The sequence below is a fragment of the Leptopilina boulardi genome, unplaced genomic scaffold (genome assembly GCF_019393585.1).
Source record: "Leptopilina boulardi isolate dan_hultmark-lab unplaced genomic scaffold, ZJU_Lbou_2.1 LbouV2_211, whole genome shotgun sequence".
Classification (NCBI taxonomy): domain Eukaryota; kingdom Metazoa; phylum Arthropoda; class Insecta; order Hymenoptera; family Figitidae; genus Leptopilina; species Leptopilina boulardi.
Window position 1 is genome coordinate 936,450 of NW_026137765.1, and position 21,950 is coordinate 958,399.

Here is a 21,950-nt window from a genome sequence, read left to right on the forward strand (position 1 = left end):
AGAGAGAGAAACGGGGGGGGGGGGGTTAAAAAGGTGGATGATTTCATACAACGTTGGGTAAATAAGTTTTCGGAGAATTAAATTACGAGAACTGCATCATATTCTTTACTATCATTCTTTTCGAAAATTAAACCTATAAAACTTTCTTTTATTCAACATTATTATACTTTCCATTCACACGAATAGATTTACTTTAAGAAAAAAAAATTCTATATCATATGACCTAATTAGTTTTTCGGATCAATATTTAATAAATTATTTCTCTTGCTTACTCGTAATATATTATCATCAATTTATAAATTTATTAATTAACTGTTACTGTTTATTAACCAAATTGAAATTAACAATATTTTTTAAATAAAATCTTCCCATTAATTAAATTCACCATAATTTAAGTATTAAATATTTTTTATATTTTTTCTCCAAAAAGAAAAACTAATTTTTTTTCTATGATACAAATTTTAAAGATTTTATAATATTTATGTCAAGCCATCTAAATTAAAGTTCTAATTCCATTATATTAGTGAAATTAATTTCATAATTTGATATTCCCATAAAATGTCAGAGACGAAACTATTTTAAAACTTGTATAATGAAGATAATTGACATCTGAAATGTTTGAGTTTTACATAATGAAAAGCTCTTTTAAATTTATATATACTAGAAAAGGAAAAAAAAAGTGTACATAAATTTTCCTATAAGGTATTGATAATATTATTATATTTGATATATATATGAGACGCGAGAACACTATCGCTATTGCTACATGAAGGAGTGTGTAATCGATTAAGCAAAGGGATTTAGATACATGATTTAATCCTTTGCTTCCATATGGTATGAGATATATCTTTCTAATCTTAAGTCTGAAGAGCGAGGTAGGGATTTAAGTTACTCAATTTGTTCGATAAATATAATCTATTAATTTGTAAGGAAAAATTTATTTTCTCGAAGCTATTATATTTTTCTCATATTAAAATTACAAGAATGATTTTTTGTCTTTACAATGAAATAATTAAATTTATTATGTATATTATTATTATATTTAAAAATCATATATAATTTAAAGCTTCGAGAGAATTAAAATTTTAAATTTTATAAATTACAGACTAAATTTTGTATATATATTTTACTCACTTTGTGTTGTAAATGGAAAGAAATTAGATGGAAACAGCACCTCTGCACATCCGTATATATCTGAAACAAATAATGAAAATAACATTAATATAATTAATAAATGAAACTAATAAAATACTACAACTTTTCTAATAATTAACTTATAAAAGTTGTTTTTGAGATCAATGCATTTTAGATGTCAGTCTATAAAAGTTAGACTTATTTGTATATGTTTACAAAAACATTTGATTTAAAAGGTTAATTCCGACAAGTGTTTAACCCCTCTCATAGTGATTATTATATCGCACCCCTGTGGTTCGACAATAGAATTCACCCTAAACATTCACCGTGATAAATTCATTTAGGGCTTGATCTAAACACTGGTCAGTGATTTCACAACAGATTTATATATATATATATATATATTAGCTGTTAAATTTGAATGCATTTGTTTTGTAATTTATGCAAAATTTCTTCTCACTTTTTAAAAATAATTATTATTCGTAATGATAAATAATATAGAAGATTGGTAAAAATAAATTTAAAACACTGTGAACAAAAAAGCATTTTTTTTCTCCATTTATCTATAAGAAAAATTCTGGACAGGAAATATCAATTTGATAAATTTTGAAAAAGGGCAAAATTCTATTTAAATCTAATATATTTAACGGTGAAAAGTAAATCACAGCTGAGCATTGACTTGACGACAATGCTTTTCCTGTTCCCTTCTATCATCGAGACATGTACGAAAAGGAGTATGTTAGAAAACAAAGATAGTAGAGAGTTATTTTAGAAACGTATCTGCAATGATCTGCGTAATGGTCATGTTTCACTCTCTCTCCTTTATTTCATTAACGACAAATAGAAAAAATTAAAGCGGAGTCTGTATTTATTACACGGACAGAGTATTTTGATCGTGACAACGTCTTTTTTAATACAATTAAATTTTTTCTAATAAAATTTTTCCAATAAATTAAAATATTTACCTTAATAACAAAGTTTCAGCTCCAAGGAGATTCTTTCAAACTAAATAGGTCTCGGAGATCCCTACTTTCAAGTTAAATTTCCATTTGGAAAATGTGAAAAATAACCGTAAAAATAGACCGAGTTCTAAAAAGTCTGCAACTGGAGAATCCTGTGTCCTTCAAAGATATGCCATCGAGGATAGAATCTGCAAAAAGAAAAATTAAAATACTATTAGTATTAATTAGCTAAAGATGCTAACAAATATTTACTGAAAAATTTGCTACAACTAAAATGTTTCCAGGAGTAGCTAAAAAGTTAGCTGTGACGTGTAAAAAAGAAAATATGCAAGAATTTGAATCCTACAACAAACTTATTCACTGTCCCTATTACATCAAAGTTTGCTGTGATAACAAAAAATTCATTACCTCAGCAAACTTCATAATTTAAATATTCAAAAAAAAAATAATTTTTTTCCGTTTTTTTTTGTGGAATTTACAAATCTGGTATATACAATTACCTTAAAACGGTTACCAAAATGAAAAATCCAATTTTTTATGTATATACTCGTGGTAACTTTATTACAGTGTAAAGAGTGAAACAAGTTTTTTTTAATTCGTATCCCATGAGACCGAAATTCGTGGCCGAGTGCCAAGCAGACACTATAAATACCAGCACCACCAACTTATCCCGCTTTTATTCCGTTTCATTTCCGCACGACTACCCTTTATGATGTCTTTCCTTTTGTAATGTATGTACTTCAAATATATACAAATTTTTCATACATAAATTATTGCAAAAGAATCATTTTTTTAATGCGATATTATAAATAGATTAATAATTTAAATTGATTTTTACTATTTTTTTGATGTTCAAAACGAAAATTAATTTTTTTTTATATAAAAAAAAGAAGTAACAAAAAATCTTTTCATTTTATTCTACAAAAAAGTTACTTGAGTACTTGTACAATGTTCGACAAGTCACTTTAAAGCTATGAAAAGATTTCATCGATAAAACATCACGCTGGGATGAATTGTCCTGTAAGCATGAAAGTTCAAGATAGAGAAAGAAAATTGCCGTTAAAAAGTGACAAAGAATGCGTCTATATCTATATATACTATATTTGAAAAGCGAAAAGAACGAAAGAGGCAACGGTAGCGTTTATTGGACATTATCATGATAATGTCTCAAAGATTTTTTAGCAATTTTTATGAAATATAATTTATTTAAATTAAATATATATATATATATATATATAAAATAATATTTTTTAACTTTTTCGATTTTATAAAAATAAACCCTAAACATGGATTAATTCGTAATAGAAAGTAAAAATAAATTTCATAAAGATTGTGCAAGTATAATACCATGAGGCATGTTCCCTTTAAGAAACTCTCGCAATAACTTTATAATTTTCTAAAACACACAAAAAATCTCTATACTAAGAGGATTTTTCAAGGCTTTTCTTATTTCTCCTTTTTATTTTTATCTCGAAAATTCAGTATCTTTATAGACACATTAAATAAGAAAAAAAAGATGCTTTCATTAGCCCAAGACTTATTTTCATTTCTTCATTTAATCCTACGTAACATTTTTTATTCATCATTAATAAAAAGAAAACCTTTTTTATCTATAAATAATTTATCTCAAATTAATAAAATTTTCTTGAATGAAGAAAGTATTGAATCAAATACAGACAAGTAAAGGGGTGTTATTGATTCAATACTACTAATTTATCATCAGAGAAATAAAATTGTTAAAATAATCATGCGTCTAAAAGTTTTACAGATTTAAAAAAGAGTAATATAAACAGAATAAATTAAGCAATAGATGAAAAAAACAACCCCTTTTATCATTCTTCCACATAGAATAAACATTTTGAAAGTTTGTATGACACTTTTTTGTTAATTAATAAGTAGGAAAAATTGTCTGTGAACTTTGAAAACTCAACTTTTCGCGAATTCTGTTTGAGAACTGTAACCGTTGATTCTATAGTAGCAGATGAAGGAGGAGAATAGAATAGAATGAGTGTGTAAACAGTGGAGTGCAGACTAGAGGGGTGGCATGGCGTCAATTAGTATACCAGTCGGAATGGGAAACAGGTACAATTCTAACCTCTGAAACTAACGAACCAATCTCCCTTCCACTCTGTTAGGTTTCTTCTCATATTCATCACTTGTAAATACAATCGTAAATGGTACTTTTTTCAAAGTAAGTGTAAATTTTCGTTGAGTATGTTAATTTTTTTTTATCGAATTAAACACATACATACAACAACGTCTGAGGGGAGAAACTTTCGATCCCTTCCACTCTCTTTGTAACACCTAATGAAATCAGTATACTTCTATTCCTTAAAAGCTATTAATTATATCAGGGAGATTTTTATTCCAACAAAATCTAAATAAAATAAAAGTCTTAGTTCTAAATAACTATATTGATTACTACTTGCTAAATTGATTTAAAACATTTTTCTAAATGAGAAAAGTACGTACGCGAATATATAATGAGAGTAAAGTAATATCTGCCAGAGGATGACAAGTCAGGTATTTCAATCTTTCAAGGAATTGGAGATCTTGCAAGACTCACGTAAAATTTTATGGCAGATATAAATATTAGATTGAATATAATTCAGAGAAAACAATTTCATATCCAAGCGCGAGTTCTTTCAAAAGTTATAAAACTTTTTCAAACAAAAGAAAGAAGTTCAGGAATCTGTGCTAAAAATTTTAAAGCATTTTCTGGTAATGGATCTCACAAAATTTTAGATACTTTATTGAAATTAACACCAAAAAAGGATGAAGTATTTTATATTGAAAAAAAATGTATGTTTTTAACAGCTTGGAAAAAATTTGCCTTTTTGGGCTTAAACTTTGATCAATGTTGTCAACGGCATTTACAAGAATTTTTTCATTTTTTTCAGTATGAGTGATTTTAATTCATGGTTCCATGAATTCATTAATTCTTTCTGACTAGACTTCTCGAACAAGGCGATACCCTTTTCGTGTTATGTGGCCCGTATTTACGGGTTAACGGTGAGCACAGTTTCGATTTGCATGTTAGTTTGACTGATCGAGTGGAAAGCACATTCTAAAGCTCATTCTACCCGAAGACTACTCAATTCCTAACCAATAGAGACAGAAATGGCGCACATTGGTGAGCAAAAGGAATATTCTTCAAGGAATAAAAAAGTATATATGAAAATTTTTACTGACTTTTCCAAATAAAAGAAGTTTTCTTTAGTCATCATTAAATCAGAAAAAATTTCAATTTTTACTCTATATAAAAAGTTTTACCTCTACAATAATAATCGCAAACGGAAAAATTGTTTTAAAAACAGTTGCGAAGATTACAGCTAACGAGAAATGGAAAATGGAAATAATATCTAAAAAAAAATTGCTTACACTATGTTTACAATGCGACAGAAATAGTCAAGTATATACGTGTTTAACCAGGTAACTTAGTAACTTCAAAGTTACCTCCCTCATACACATGAACGATCGAGCTCTGACGTAAAGGATTATTTTTAGTTCAATTTGTCGCTTCAATAAAATCATAAAGCTTTTTCATGCATATACATATCTGAGAAAATTTGTTCACTTGGAAATATATTACGATCTTTTATTGTATAAATTATACGTATAATTTTTAAGTTGCTGTCATTTTATTATTTCAAAAATTGATGCACCACAACTCAGAGGAAAATAAAATGCGTACTTCAACTAAAATTTAATACAATATCTTCCTATATTATTAATAAATTCCATTGTATTGCGCATGTATACGTACATTCTATTTTCTGATTGAAAATAGCATTTATCGCTTTCTATTTGTAAATGAATGCTTTGTGACATTTGCTAAATTACAAAAGCCTCATCAGCAAAATCATCGTAGTAATTCGACACGTTGATTGTTTCGCTTGTCCATTAACTTATATTACGTCAAAATTCCTATATATTATGTATACATATATAGAATCGTGTGTGGATACTTTTGCGCAAAGAAATAACAACATAGAGTAGGATAATGAAACACTAAAACAATTGGCATTTAATAGAAAAAAAATTGTATGTTTATAAATTAAACAACATTGTGGCACGATACTTAAGTCCAAACGAATTGAAATCAATAAGCCGATTATTGGCTGGTCGTATAAACGGAGATTACATTGCTTTGAATTGACACTCTGACGTGGCTTCATAGCGATTGAATCCCACAAACTTTCCAGACGAACGGACGTCCGTCCTAGTTCCTTTTTCACTTTGACAGCAACAGAAAATACTTAGAAGGCCACAAAATAAATCATTTAAAATAAAAATTCTAAGTATAATTTCATATTTACTTCAAAGTGAAAGTGACTCATCACATTATTATAAGAACTGATTGAAATTTAAATATATTTAACTGTATAACAAATATAAAATAAATTTGAATTAACCATAATATATTTGATTCAAAATTATTTGAAATTGTAACTGAACATATTTAAAAAAAAACACCTAAAAGTTCGTTTTTGTTATTTAAAAAATTTTATTGTAAATTCTAAATTTACAATTGGTACTTTTAAAGTCAAAATTTCAACAATAAGAGCAAAAATAGAAAATATAATTAAAAATTTTTCAAACAGAAGAACGCTACTTTATCGATTGAGATTAGCTCTATGAAATTACCGACTTGAACACTTGGAGGCGTCACTAATCAACTTCAAGTTCATTATTCTTAAATGTAGAAATCTTTATAAAAAAAAATATATAACAATTTATTAGAGGTAAAAATGTAATTAAAAAAAATAAATTCTAGAAATAATAGTATCATAATCCTAAGTTTAATAACATTTAAATTTTACATGAAGCTGAAGTACGCAACGTTTATATAAACGATTTTTAAAGAAATAATTTTTTAAAATGAAAAATTCTATATATTTTTGCCTAAAAAATATTTCTTGTAGTTTTCATTAATCAACAAATTATAAAAAAATATTTTTTAGGCAAAAAATTATAGAATTTTTTATTTTAAAAAATTATTTCTTTAAAAATCGTTTATATAAACGTTGCGTACTTCAGCTTCGTAATTTTACACACGTTCAGATAACTTATTTGAAAAAGTCAAATTACATTTTTCTTGTAAAAAACATAACAATAAGTTTTATAAATAAAAAAACATTTCATAATTTATCTTTTTATACTTTCTGAGAAGAAGTATTTAGTACAAAAATGAATGAGACTTGAAAGAAAGTTGATTTATGCGTTTATAGTTTCAAGAAAAATGAAAACAATTAACTTTAATCACAAATTCCCGTAATATTAGAAAATTATATTTAATTATAAAAAATTGTAACATCATTAACAATATTTACAAATATACCATTGCATTTTAAAAAATAAATATTCAATCAGAAATTATTTTATTTAAAATAATTTATTATATTCTATGCTTTTTTGTATATATTTCTATATATATATATGACATAAATGAGTCATTGCAGTGGAATCAACTTTTTCTCGAAAAATTTTATATCCTTCGTTAGCCGTGATCGTCTAGTGGTTAGGACCCTACGTTGTGGCCGTAGTAACCCAGGTTCGAATCCTGGTCACGGCAATGCTTCAAGCATTGTCACGGTGAAGGATTTTTTTACATTTTTAATTTTAAAAAACAACTCTTTTTTATTAATTTTTAATCATTTTCTATTTAAAAATCAATTTAAAAAAATATTTTTATCATTTTTTAATTAAAAAGTCTATTAATTTTTTTTAATAACAAAGACAGTAAAAATTCCTTTAGAACTTATTCTTTTCAATTTAAATATATTTCATTAAATTTGTACTTTAAATTACGTAATGGATTACTTTAATAAATTTCATCACATTTTTTAGAAACAAGGATAAAATGTCAGCAGATTCTTGTCAAATATATATAAAGAATTATTTTAATTTAATGTCAGTGGGAAATTGAGTGACAAGCTTGAAAATTATATTACTATAAAGAAAATTAATAATGTTTGTGCGATTTCAAATTTTTGTGTCAGTGATGTGTTTATTGTATCAACGTAAGATTTTATATTTTTAAATGCATAAACTATTCATTGTTTTATTTGCAATAAATTATTTTTAAAAATACAATGATATGTTTAAATAATTAATAAAATTAATAATTTCTATTTTTGCTCTATTTTAATTTTTAGATGCAGAATGCATAAAACAAAAAAAGGATGATGCAAAAATTAACATGAATTTAAAAATGTCAAGTATTGAACAAAGAGGAGGGAGATCTGTTCGTTCTCTCTTAAATTTAAAAAATGAAGATGCATCAGGTGAAGATACTTTAAATTAAAAGAACAAAAATTTATACATAAGTAGCTTACTTGATTAAAACAATTTTCTTTCTATTTTTAGTGCATGTGAAAAGAGTAGCGGAATATTTTGAAACTGGTGGACCTATGAGAGAAGTAAAACTTAGAGAACCTTGTGAACTAGTAAAATGTGATCAATGCTCATCAAATTTATGTAAATCACGAGAATCAAATAATCCACCATCAGTTGAACCAAAAGATAATATTGTAGGTGCTACAATGGAAAATTCTTGGTGCCCTGCTGAGATGCTTGGAATTAAAAATAATCATACCCCTAAAAATGAAATTGTAGGAAGTCCACGTCAATCTTTAAATTCAAATATATGTCCAAAACAAGTAATAACTCAACCAAATATCAAAGAACGAAAGAATTTCAAAGAACCGACTTTAAATGTTGAAACTACATTACCAATAACATACTACAAAATTGATCAACCACTTCAATTAAATCCAAGATCATTCCCTATAAATAACCAAGATTTATTTCATCAACCACTAGGAATGAGACAAGTAAAATTAAAATATTTTTAAACAAAGTACTTTATATAATTTGCTGTACAAAGATCAAACAATATTTTATAAAGTTTCTTTTCAATAAACATTTTCTGAGGTTTTATTTCAAAAAAGATATCTAATTGTTTAAAGTTAAAAAACAAAATTATGTATTTTACAGATCGCACTTCCAACACAAGAAATTGGTTTAACTACTTCGCCTCAATTATCGATACCACAAGAAAGAACTTTATTCAATATCAATTATCCTCAAAGCAGTTTTACAATGCCAATAAAGCCTCAACTTTTTTCAACAAGACCTCTTTTGGACCATTATAAAAAACCATTATTAGGATTATTCACACCTAAACTACCTTTTAATTTATTTCACAAAAAGTCAACTCCATGTCCATCTCAAATTTTTATTGAAGTACCTCAAAGATTGGCAATAGATAATTTAGATTCATCTCCTACACCGGAATTAAATCAATTGGCTAAATTAGCGACACCTCAACAATTCAATGTTGTTACACCACAGACGGGAATTAATTATTTAACAAATGACTTAAATTCGCAAATGAATTATCCTCAGTCACACATGAATTTTGATACGCCTATAATATTACCTAGAAAGAAATTGATACCTTCATTAAATATGGGTTTAAACCCTTATAATTTTGATCTAGTATCACCATTAAAAGATTTAACTTCATATTCAATTGATGTAACTGCACCTCCATTACAACTACCGTGGTTATATCAGTAACCTATTCGTCCTTTAACAATCTTAAGCATCTCACAAAGTAAAATCTCATAATTTTTTTCAAAAAAATTCACCTTATAGTGAAACAAACATGGAATTTTGATGAAATTAAATCCACAAACCATTCAAGAATATAATGAAACACTTGGATATATAAAAAAGAATGTAGAAAACGTTAAAAAAATTTTTAATTAAAAATCATTGGAAAAATTTAACAACAACAACAAAAAATAGTTTTATCATTTAATTATAATTTTCGTAACAATTAATTTAACAATAATTTTGACGTCAATAAATTTTACCATAAAAAAAAGAACTTAATATCATGTACGTACATTCTTTATTGCTTATACAAAATGTTATATTATTGTAACAATATTTATTAAAATAAAAGAATACTCTAGTACATCATTATTCATTATAAATTCTCATTATCAAATCCTATTACAAATTATTTAACTCTATGAATTCATGATCACAATTTTCTTCTTACAAAATCTTATGTTTTTTTGTAAAAAAAAAAAAAAAAATCTTACGATTTTTGTAAAAGAAAGTAGGCAAGCTAAATTATAATTTTTCGTAAGTCCATTTTGAAAATAACTTGAATAATGAAAGTCTAAAAATTCTCCATTGTATTAATTTAATTTGAGAAGTATTGTATTTTTAATTATTTATTATATATATTCCAATAAAAGTTCTTTAAAAAATTTAATTTATTATTGAATAATTTATTTCAAAAAGAATCAGCATTTATTTTTCACTATTCTCTTGAAATTTTATTACCTTCGCCCTTTTCCTTTTCCTTTTTTCGAAACCGTTTGTGGTTGTGAAGTTTGTTCAGTAGACGTTTGTTTATTTTGTCGAGTTTTTAATTTTGGAATTGATGAGCCAATATAAAATAGAACTGAATCTCTTGTTGGAAATTCGGAATTTACTGGTGTGCCATCATCATTTTTCAATTGTACTCGAATTCGACCACGATACAATAATTCCTTGCTTCGTTCTTTTGGATGAAGTTTATTTTCAACGCCAACTTTTAAACCAGCTGCCAATAAAACATCACGAACTTCCTGATGAGTTGGATTTTCGACGCATTTTTCTTTTGGCAATTTTCGTCCTTCTGCTCTTGTTTTTTTACTATTTAAATATAAAGGATAAATACATATCCACCTGTAAAATAAGAAAAATAATAAATTCCACATTCAAATTTGATAAATGTAAATCATTATTTCAAATTCATAACTAAACTATTGTTAATAAATAAATTATTATAAAATATATTGTATTATTTTAAATCGATTTTTGGAAGACAGGTGTAAATTATTTATTATTTATTATTATTTATTATTATTTATTAATTATGTAAATGATTATTTTTATTTTAAAATTAATTAATTAATTATGATACTTTTTTAGTATTTTGCCAGGAAAATATTGTACATTCTTTAAAATTCACTGAAAATGTTCCATATGTTACATAAAAAAAATTCTAAAACTTCCATTAAAAGTAAATTAAATTTATAAAAGTAAATTAGCAAATAAATATAAATTTACTATTTTATTTATATTATTTAATAAATTTATTATTTCATCCAAATTATTTTAAGATTCAGTTAGATAAACATTGCTGACGTATATAATTTTTGAGGTTATATTACCAAAAATGATAAAGAAATAAATTTTTGTAATTGTATATATATTTTTTTTTTGAAATAATTAAATAAATAAATAAGTATCGGAACACAGCTTCCGTTTTCATTTCATTTTCTTGTTTTTTAGTTAAAACTTTAAAACAAAAAGAAAATTAACTCTTATCTCAAGAGAATGTCACAAGATTTTATCAATACAATCATTTTTACAGAACAAAATGACAAAAATAATAAAATTTAAAAGAATACCTAAGCATTTAAATAATTCTCAAAAATAATTTAATAAATAATTATCTTTTTTAATGTTTTTAACGTTTGCAATTTTTTTTTTTTTTTTTTTTGAGGTTAGGAATGAACATGAATGTACAATATTTCAGTATTTTCAATAGAAATAATCAACTTATACATAATTTGAATATTATCAAACACTTGGAAAATTGTAATTTTATTAATTTATATAATTGTACTTACCTTTCTTTACAACTATGGGTTTTTGTTGAATCCCATCCTAGAGAAACAGCCATGATCAACTCTCTTGTTTACAACTTTATCAAGTCAAGTATATAATATATTATGAAATATCACTTTTCACTTGTAAATATTATTCACTGATGTGTATAAAGTACCGAAAGATAGAAAAAGAATAGCGATATGTTAAAATATCAAATTAAGACAAAAATGGGACATAAATTTATAATGAAAATTATTTAAGAGTGTAAAAAATTTAAGAATTGGGCTCGTCCGGGATTTGAACCCGGGACCTCTCGCACCCGAAGCGAGAATCATACCCCTAGACCAACGAGCCGGATGAAAAAGTTGCCGAAACAGACCTAGAAAAGTGGACTGCACAAAAATCACATATAAAAAACAATAAATATGATTCATTTTTACAAATTTCATCAACAGAATCTTGAAAAATTGAATAAATTATTTCAATTATAGTTTTTATTGCGTTAAATTGAAATATACAACCGACCAATCGTTCTAAAGTTTACATGGGAATGTGCCAATTGGTGCAATAACTTATCACTCCATATATACACAAAATATGCATAAAGTAATCAATAATAATACATCAATAAAGCAAAAAAACTAAAATGTATAAATTTACTCACCAGAACACCAATTCATGTTGCCTTTTATGCCTTTGTTACAGAGATGTGCAGAAATGAAGACGATTCTAACCTCCAAAAGTATGGTCGTCAAAAATGCTGCACAACAACTTCTTCCCATTTAATATTTGGCACTACACTTTCAAATTAATACGCCCTATTTTAATAATACTTATTTTTGACCTTTTTAACAAATATCACTCACTTTTCTCTATAAATATCAATTTAATTCACTATGTTACTACAAGCACCGGCACTTTCAAGCTGCAAAATGCTAACATCCTCTGAGTTTGGTCACGTGACCAATCAGATTCTACTTTCAAGAATAGCAATTCCCGCGAATTTGCCACACCTATTTTAACACATAACCTAACAATTTATTAAGCAAATATGTTAATTAATGATTCAAAATAACAAATAAAGTAAAATTCTTGAACAATTATAACGAAAAATTTGAGAATTATAAAATGAAATGTAACTTCTAATGAATTTTTATGATTTCACCTCACCTAGAATGCGACTATTTGTAATGCCAATTTTGATCGACACTTTTTACATCAAATTTACGTTCAATATCAAAAATAATACTTTATTATTATATAATTGAATGTGAAAAACAATATTAAACTGTTATTAGAATTAGATTGATTAAATAAACTAGTATAAAAGTGTTAAAAAGTTGGATGAAAAAAGTAACGTACTACACACGTTCACTGTCCCAGGAGGAAATGACTACGTACACCAATAGTGCAACCATGCTACTCATGTCTTAGACTTCATTATTACATTTTTGTAATTTATAATTAATAAAAATGGTATTTATAAATTAAAAGAAAGCTCTTAGAATGTCATGAATTGCATAACATTGAAAAGTATAGAAAAAATTTGGAATAAATGTTGTTAATTGATACTTGTAAGTGACTAAAGTAGTAATGCCTTATTGGCGCCAAATTTAAAATTACAATTTTAAATTTGAAAAGGCTTCTTAAATGGTTTAAAAGTTAATTTAATAATAAATAGAAATAATAAAATCAAACAAATTTAATGATAATTTATAATTATTAATTTACTATTATTATTAATAATATATTAATATTTTATTATTAATTTATAATTATTTATATTTTATAATTATTAAATATTATTTATGTAAAATTCCGAACAAACTTTGTAATTCAAATCAAAATTTAATTACTTTAGTGATTAAAAAAAAATATATGTATATATTTGAGTGTGTAAAAAATATATTAATTAAATTAAATCAACTAATTATTTTTATAGTTAAATTAGAATTAAATTAATAAATGTACTAATTATAATTTAAAATATATTTTGCAATAAGTAATAATAACTTATTTAATAATAACACTATATGAAAATTATTGTGAATTATGATGAGCTCTAAATCCCGTAATAATCTCGTACTCTCCATTATCTCTTCGAATTGGAAAATTGAGTTCAATAACAGTTTAACAATTGGACATTATATAAATAATCCCTTTAAATGAAATGTAATTTAATGTTACAAAAAAAAAATAGAAAATTCGAAGTTTGTACAATTGCAAAATAAATTATAATCATTTGTGAAAATTAAAAATTCATTAAATGATTTTTAAATAAAATTCAAATACCATTTAATAACGTGGTAATGTTATCAATGTTTATTAACACAACTTTGTTGTATAACAATTTTTTTTACCGTATATATATAATACACTGTTCTGTAAATTCGTAGAAATAAGTTACTTTCATAAATATTTGGAAATATGGATGGTTACAATTATTATTATTATTATTAGGCAGCACCGTTGACACCAGTCAATTAAAAAAAATGTACAAACATGTAGAGATTATGGTCAACAATATTACAGATAGTCTTAAAATTATGTGTCAAGAATAATAAAAATTGAAATATAAAAATGCTCTGCCTCTTCTCCACAACAAAATCACACAACAATTATTCATAGGAGAACGGCGCTAAAAAATCTTATACTTTAAAGCTTAACAAACAAAAAATATATTTGTAAATAAAAATAAACTGGCTCTGTGGGGATGCGTTTGGACATTTAAAAGATTAAGTATTTACCAGGCTATTTACTATTTTTGCGTGGTATATAGAGCGAATATCGCCACTATAAATATATATTATGTATAATATGTATAATTGTCCATTGTATTTTCCTAAAGATTTTTTTTTTTTAAATGTCTGGACTTTCAACAATACTGTTGTCATTTAATTTGATTTGAACCTATTGTTTCCTCGTACATCATCACGTGTAAAAAGATTCACTGTTTTTCTTCACTTTTACTTCTTTTTTTTTCTTTTAATTAGTCTAAAACGCAAGTCCTGCTTCGGAATAAGTAGTGAAAATTTTTTCAATAGAATTGATGTACGCTGCTGTCCTAAGATCAAGACCCAAATTGAATCTCATTGATGTTTTCATTATAGCCTGAATGGAAAAAAACAAAATTATCATATAATTGGTTTTAATAAAATTGTATTGTAATTTGTTTAACAGTGACGTTAAAATTGACAATAGAATAATGAAATTAAATGAAAAATTAATGATTATATTTTATTTACCCTTGCTGATCGTTCCATCGTGTAATCCAAACCGGAATGAACGATGTCTTTCTCGGAAGCACCAGAAATACGCTTTTGAAAAGACTCCGACGGAGTTACGGGAATACGACCTCCTACACGACCAAACCTACGTTCGAGAGATTCTTGGACAGATTCTGTAATGCAAAAACAAAAATTAATTACCGACAATATGATTTTACAAAAAATAAATCTAAATAAAAAAACTACTTAAAATAATAAATATTAAAAAAAAAAAAAACATATTTTGCTACTTTCGCAAAGTTAAACAAAATTAAATTCCGTTAAAAAAAAACAAAAAACGATTGAAATGTCACTGAATTAATTATAAATTTATCTCACCGAGAAGATGATAATTAGATTCTCGTTCATATTTAAATGTAAGGCGACCATACGAGACATGATTTAAATTTTTAAGCCATTCAAAGAACGAGACTGTGACACCACCAGCATTTATATACAAATCTGGTATTACAAGAATATTTCTGTCAATTAAAATCTTATCAGCCGCAGGTGTTGTTGGTCCATTTGCAGCTTCGGCAATAATTTTCGCCTGCAAGATAAAAAAAAACCGCAATCTTAATTAAAAACACAAAAATAGTTTAATGAAATTTTTTTTTACATTTAATTTCATTTCTAATTTACAATGGAAAATTACAGCAAACAAAATATATACCTGAATTCGTCCGGCATTTTCCGTTGTTATGACTTTTTCAATAGCGGCCGGAATGAAAATATCACAAGGTTCATACATGAGATTTTCACCTTCATAAGGTTTAGCACCTGGGAATCCAACAATTGTTCCATGCTCATTGCGATAATCTTCCAATTGCTGTGTGTTAATTAAAAATTATTAATATAGATGATTACTAATGTCTGCTTTACTTATATATAAAGGGGGGAAATGTAAAATTAAAAATTTATATTCAATCTATTATTGTCTTTTATTCGCTTATTTACTTACTTTGGGATCAATGCCTTCTGGATTGTAGATAGAGCCATCATGTTCGATAATACCAGTACAAACAGCTCCTGCTCGATGCAAATATCTCATTGAATGCAAACCAACATTACCAAAACCTTGCAAAATGAAAGTTTTGCCACCCCAACCTGGTGTCGTTCCTGCAATTAACCAATCGAAAAGATTAATACCTAATTAAAATATTATATTTTTATATAGAATTGTAAAAGACCTGAAAGGTTTATATTGTAAAAAATATAAAGAAATCATAAATCGAAAAAATTAACAATTACACAGTTAATGAATTCTAAATAAATTGATTGCATTTTGAAAATATATTTCAATGACGTACCAATCATTCCCATATAATTTGCTTCGTTTATAAAGTTTTCTAAACCATGGAAAACACCGCGACCAGTTGCAGAAATACGTCCATGAATTCCTCCCTGATTAATAGGTTTGCCAGTGACACAAGCGTGAGCATTAATATCTAAATGTCCAATTGTTTTGGCATAAGTGTCTGCTATCCAGGACATTTCACGTTCACCAGTTCCCATATCAGGTGCAGGAACATCAACACCCGGTCCTTGAAAAAAAATCAAAAAAATTATACATTAATTTATACAATTCATTTCCCATCAATTTTTTCCAAAAATTCAATTTTCTCTATTTATTTAACAGAAAATAAAAATATTTTCCTTCTGTATCATACAAAATAAATAAAAATATTCGATCTTATGAAACGTGAGAAAAATATCCATATTTAAATATATTACCGATAAATCCCTTCTTGGCCAATTCAAGTGTAAACCTTCGGGTAATTTTTTCAAGCTCATGTTCAGAATAATTCTTTGGATTAATTTTGATTCCAGCCTTAGCGCCACCAAATGGCACATCAACACAAGCGCATTTGAAGGTCATTAAAGCGGATAATGCCTTGACCTCATCACGACAGACGTCCATCGAAAAACGTATACCTGTAAAAAAAAAAAAAAAAAAATTGTATAATTTCAAATGACTATTTTAGCTTATTGACAAGACTAATTACTTGGAATTCATTTTCTTTCTACGATGAGACACCTCAACAAATTCAGAGCGCATAGATCACATTGTCGATCTTTGACGTCAACAAGTGCTCCAAAGTAGTGACAGCTGAATGCAAAACACTCCCAAGCTAAGCACGTGGCTCATATATCTATTTTTAACTATATATGTGTACGTTCTTCGTTTTTTCGATAAGAATGATATGAAGAACCATACACAATTTTTCCTCATTCATTTGGGAAGTAAATTAATTTTATCAATTATTGCAAAAAAAAAATTTTATATGCATTTCTTGATATTTAAAATTATAAGAATTTATTATATATTATATCATATTTTACTGATATTTTTATTATTATAGTATATCAGACGTTTTTTTAATTAATTTTTTATTATTTATAGTATTTTTTTTACCTTTTTTTAGTCGTAAAGTTCAGAAAAATTTTCATTCATAAGTACACTAAACATTTAATCAATTTTATAATTTAGTAGCACATCTGAGACCTTCACCCATTTAAAAAAGTATTTTCGAAACTAAATTGTTCTCGATTTTGCGATATCACTAAATAATAGTCGTAACACAAGGAATAATTTAAAAGAAAGTGTCGAATGTTTGTATTTAACTATAAGAAATTAAAAACAATTTTTATCAAAAGGATATTGTAGTCTATAGTGTTGATTAAAATTCAACGAAGAGCTAATTAAGATATGGGTTATAAATTTACTGAAGGATGATAGAAAAAAAAGTTCTAGTTAATGTAGTTGTTTAGCCTCAGTGCTCTGAGCTCATCATCCATCTTTTAATTCCATCAATCCCTAATTACATTAGAATGTAATTAACTCATCAATTGGCAAAGGGTTCAAACTAATCCTAAGATCTTCTGGCACACTTATTTCGCATAGTAAACTTTGACAATTTCTTAATCTTTCAATAATATTTAATAATATCTAATAATAATAATTTGTTTTCCATGTGATGAAAGTTTACAATTTTCGAAATTTGAAATTTGTCATTAGGAGCGTTAACAAAATGTTGGACATCAATGTGTTATTATCCTGTTGAGGAAGATAAAATCCACATGATTGTATTATCGAAAAAAAAATTTTTTTTCTTTCTTTTTTTTGATTAAATAATTTTGCAGATTTATCATTTAAGATAACAATGTGACAAAAGTCTCTCATTTGAGTACTTGTTTACTCGATTAAAGTAGAGTTGAGGTTTGTTCGATTTACGAAGACGAGCCTCCAAGTTATTTTTAACGAAGTACTAATATGCTTTCCAAGAAGCAAATTACATCAAGGTTTTAAGATTCATTGCCTTGAGATTTAAAACATATTATTGATAACAATACTTTTTTTTAAATGCAATACAATCTATATATGTAATAAATATTAACAAACGGAAATGTAAACTTAAAAAAAATTCTATTTTTCTTGTTTATTGCCTCGAGAGAATTTCAAGAATATGCAACTAACAAATAACAATACTTTTTAGATCAAAATTACAGATGAAATATATTTAATTTGTTTATGAAAATTGATTTTCAAGAGTTTTATATTTTATATGTTTTATATTTTAAAGACCGATAACTATTTTTTTAAACTTGTTTGAAATTAAATACATAGACGCAAATAATAGAAATTAATTAATTTAAAAAAGTAAAATGAATTGCAATTTAATTTCAAATAAATAATAAAGGCATTGTTCGTATTTTAAATTGAAAACAATAACTTATAAAATGACCTTAAACTTGTAAAATTCTAGGGTGAAACACAGATGGCTAAAATAAGTTACACCATCGTCATCGATCTTTTAAGCAGAACGTAGACCTACATTCAGGAAAAATGAAACGATCGTTTTGTTACGTAACGTTGAACTCAGTGAAAATAGCACTCCTCAAATCCAATGAGTATATTCATCACAGACGATGTAGAGAAAAATTTCCTACACTTATTAAGGAAATTTATATTATTTACTTTTTCCTAATTTTATAATTTTACGAGTAGATTTATTTTAAATCAGTGAAATTTTTTTTTTTTTGATCCTGTCATACAGCTCCAACATATATTGGAAACTTTTACAAAGAATATACTAGTCGTTCAAGAATCACAAAGGAATGTGCAGACAACATCCTTTTACTTTTTTGGGGGGAAAGTGCTTTCGTAGGATATCTTTCATGTGCCTTTTCTCATCCTGAACAAACAAAAATCCTTCGAGAATGGTGCAAATATTTTTATTTTATACATAGAAACTTTCTCTTCACTGAAAAAAAAACAAATTAAATTAATTTTTTAAAATGAATTTTTTCAATTCATTTGATTAAACAAAGAAAAAGAAAATAATGCAAAAATATATTAAAATCTGAAAAAGCTAAAAGTTTGAAATATTAAATTGAAAAAAAAATGTTACTGAACAAGTAATTACACTAATTAGTAAAACTTGTCGATAAGTAAAGGTCAACAAAAAATTCCTAATAATTGATGGAAGTGAGACACAATAAGAAAACACTATCGCTGTTGCCCTGTTATAATTCATCTTCGTTATGACCTTTGATAAAATAATTTTACTTTTTAGCTCCCTTGTACAGAAATTGCAGTCTTTATATCTGCAAATTTAAAGTAGAACACACGTGTGCCTATTCATATTCACGTGCTCTTACAAAATAATTGATTACATAAAAAGAATAAATATAATCATATAATAAATCCCGACAAAATTTTTGCAAATAATTATTATATGTAATTATTTTATATAAATTATGTAAATGAAAGATTATATAAAAATTATTTATTCATAAATGAAATAAATAACAAAAATTTATACAGGATATACTAGTTTTGAAAATCGTTCAAAAATTCATTATTTACCTTATTTCTAGAATTATTATTATGATAAAAACGAGGCACAATATTAGTATTCATAATAATGTTAAATTGACAAGTTTTCTCTATTTACGTCACCAAAATGTTTATCACAGGCAACTAATCATTCTCAATAAACAAACTAGAAATAACACAGTTGATTTTTAAATTAAGGTGTGATTTTCTTCTGTATTTGTTAACACGATTATGACAATTTTACTTTTAGAACTATTGTTAGAATTACCGTTTATTTCTGACAAAGTATTTGAATAAAAACTCACTACTTAATAAAATAAGGTACATATATTTTTTCATTTTTGTATTTTCATAAAATGTGTTAAAAATTTTTTTAAATAAAAGAATAAACAAAATTCACAGATAAACGTTAGTGAGAATGTTACGTATCGTTTTTATAACGTCATTGAAACATAAGATGTGATCGTATAATCGCTTTAATCAAGGAAACCCGAGACTCATGAGATCATTTTAGTCAATGAATTTATAACATTTGTATAATGAATTTCTATAGTAATTTAAATTTAACCTTTTTAGGAACGTGCGATAATCTTGTTTTCTACTAGTAAATAATATTCGTTTTTTTGTTTAAAAAAAAAATGTATTAAATTGTCGACAATTTTAAAAATTCAAATAAATAACACAGAAAATTATTTTTCTTTAAATCTTAAAAATTTGTTTCATTTCTTAAAATTCCATTCTATTTTTATATATTCCTTCATATTTCCTCTTTCTATTTTCTTTCATTTTTTCAACATGTATCCAAGTTACTTCTGCAATTTTAAAATAAATTTTTCTTTTTAATATTTAAAAAATTAATAAAGTAGAAAATTAAAAATATTTCGTTTCAGTCAATGGATTTAAAATAAAGATAAAACACTTTATTTAAAGTGTATCAGGGGCTTCTTAAGCTAAAAGGAATATCTAGATATAATCAGTTTAACCCCAATTTTTGAAGGACAAACTTTATACTATTAGATCATCTACATTGTATCCTATAAATTTAAAATATTTAATAAAAGTCAATATTTACAGCGATTCAAATATTATTCGTTACTATTTTAAATATCAAAATTAATTTTACAAAAATTTAGTAATAAATTAAATACTATTGCTGGTATTTAAAAAAATGAAATGCTTCGTTTTATTTCTTTTAATCATTCATCTTTAGCATTCAAACAATGCGACATGACATTGTTTTTTCTACTTAAAGAATGTCGTTAAAAATTCCTACTACGGTGCAAAAAAATGAGAGATATTCAAATAAGAATACAAAAACTACTGACCTCCCTTGCAGGGTGTTCGATGAGTTGAATGTTGAGCTCTATACCCAGTGATCATTTCATAATCACCAGAGTCACGTCTCAATGGAAAAGTTGTTTCCAAAATATGATCACAAGGTTCCATCATCATCAGGATACCCTTGACCTTTTTTTTTCTTTCCTCGAGAGTAATTCTTGATCCTTTACCAACATCCTCGACAAGCTTGTCCTCAACAATTTGACATCCACGATGAAAGAAATATTCCACCATATCGAAAAATTTTGGATTTGCAGCATTTGGAACATCCTTTAAACGTTCAGGAATCTGATGATCGGCATAACCTCGACATTGAATACTTCCAGTAGCCGGTATTGCGCGTGCTAAGGCACTTTGAATAACATCGGATCCAGGAACTTGCTTTAAAGCAGCTGAAGATCTGGTTATTTTATTCAAATGAAACATTTTTCCAATGAATAAACAAGAGATGACTTGAATGTATATTGGTTTTTGTCAAAAAAAAACTTGCAAATCTTCAATTCTTAACAGAAATTAAAATCCTGTTTTATCCCAACGGTCCTCTGACGACTTTTATGTCGAAGAATACCGAAGAGAGACACAAATTACACTTTGTCTGGGCAGCAAACAATAAGTAAATGTAAGCAAACTTGCTGATGTGTTAAAAGAGACCCGCGAGATATATATTAACGAGTCGGTAAACATAACCTCCTTATCCACTGAGTGGCAGCACCTGTCAAAGACTGCTTT

At 26.1% G+C, this 21,950-nt stretch overlaps 4 protein-coding genes and 2 non-coding genes across 6 annotated transcripts in view; 2 read left to right on the top strand and 4 right to left on the bottom strand.

Annotated features, from left to right (window-relative positions):
* The window catches only part of LOC127278816 (poly(rC)-binding protein 3), a 123,259-nt gene extending 122,079 nt beyond the window's left edge, over positions 1–1,180 (bottom strand). Inside the window, exon 1 of the mRNA XM_051300724.1 lies at positions 1,135–1,180. The gene's annotated coding sequence lies outside the window, so the exon portion shown is untranslated. The remainder of the gene's footprint in view (positions 1–1,134) is intronic.
* Positions 1,181–7,599: 6,419 nt separating this feature from the next.
* On the top strand, positions 7,600–7,671 carry Trnah-gug (transfer RNA histidin (anticodon GUG)). The gene has a single exon. It is a non-coding gene; the product is annotated as a tRNA-His (tRNA).
* Positions 7,672–7,993: 322 nt separating this feature from the next.
* LOC127278817 (uncharacterized) lies at positions 7,994–9,915 on the top strand. Its single transcript, XM_051300727.1, has 4 exons — positions 7,994–8,119; positions 8,255–8,383; positions 8,466–8,932; positions 9,096–9,915. The coding sequence occupies exons 1-4, from the start codon at positions 8,068–8,070 to the stop codon at positions 9,678–9,680; spliced, it is 1,233 nt and encodes a 410-aa protein (XP_051156684.1). The 5' UTR covers positions 7,994–8,067; the 3' UTR covers positions 9,681–9,915.
* Positions 9,916–10,000: 85 nt separating this feature from the next.
* On the bottom strand, positions 10,001–12,075 carry LOC127278819 (signal recognition particle 19 kDa protein). The gene is made up of 2 exons (XM_051300729.1): positions 11,798–12,075; positions 10,001–10,847 (listed from the first exon to the last, which is right to left on the bottom strand). The coding sequence occupies exons 1-2, from the start codon at positions 11,848–11,850 to the stop codon at positions 10,457–10,459; spliced, it is 444 nt and encodes a 147-aa protein (XP_051156686.1). The 5' UTR covers positions 11,851–12,075; the 3' UTR covers positions 10,001–10,456.
* On the bottom strand, positions 12,060–12,131 carry Trnap-cgg (transfer RNA proline (anticodon CGG)). Its single transcript has one exon. It is a non-coding gene; the product is annotated as a tRNA-Pro (tRNA).
* A 1,940-nt stretch (positions 12,132–14,071) lies between these two features.
* Positions 14,072–21,856, bottom strand: LOC127278822 (glutamate dehydrogenase, mitochondrial). The gene is made up of 8 exons (XM_051300733.1): positions 21,209–21,856; positions 16,778–16,978; positions 16,354–16,587; positions 16,005–16,162; positions 15,717–15,872; positions 15,383–15,593; positions 15,023–15,177; positions 14,072–14,888 (listed from the first exon to the last, which is right to left on the bottom strand). The coding sequence occupies exons 1-8, from the start codon at positions 21,645–21,647 to the stop codon at positions 14,772–14,774; spliced, it is 1,671 nt and encodes a 556-aa protein (XP_051156690.1). The 5' UTR covers positions 21,648–21,856; the 3' UTR covers positions 14,072–14,771.
* Between the last annotated feature and the right edge of the window lie 94 nt (positions 21,857–21,950).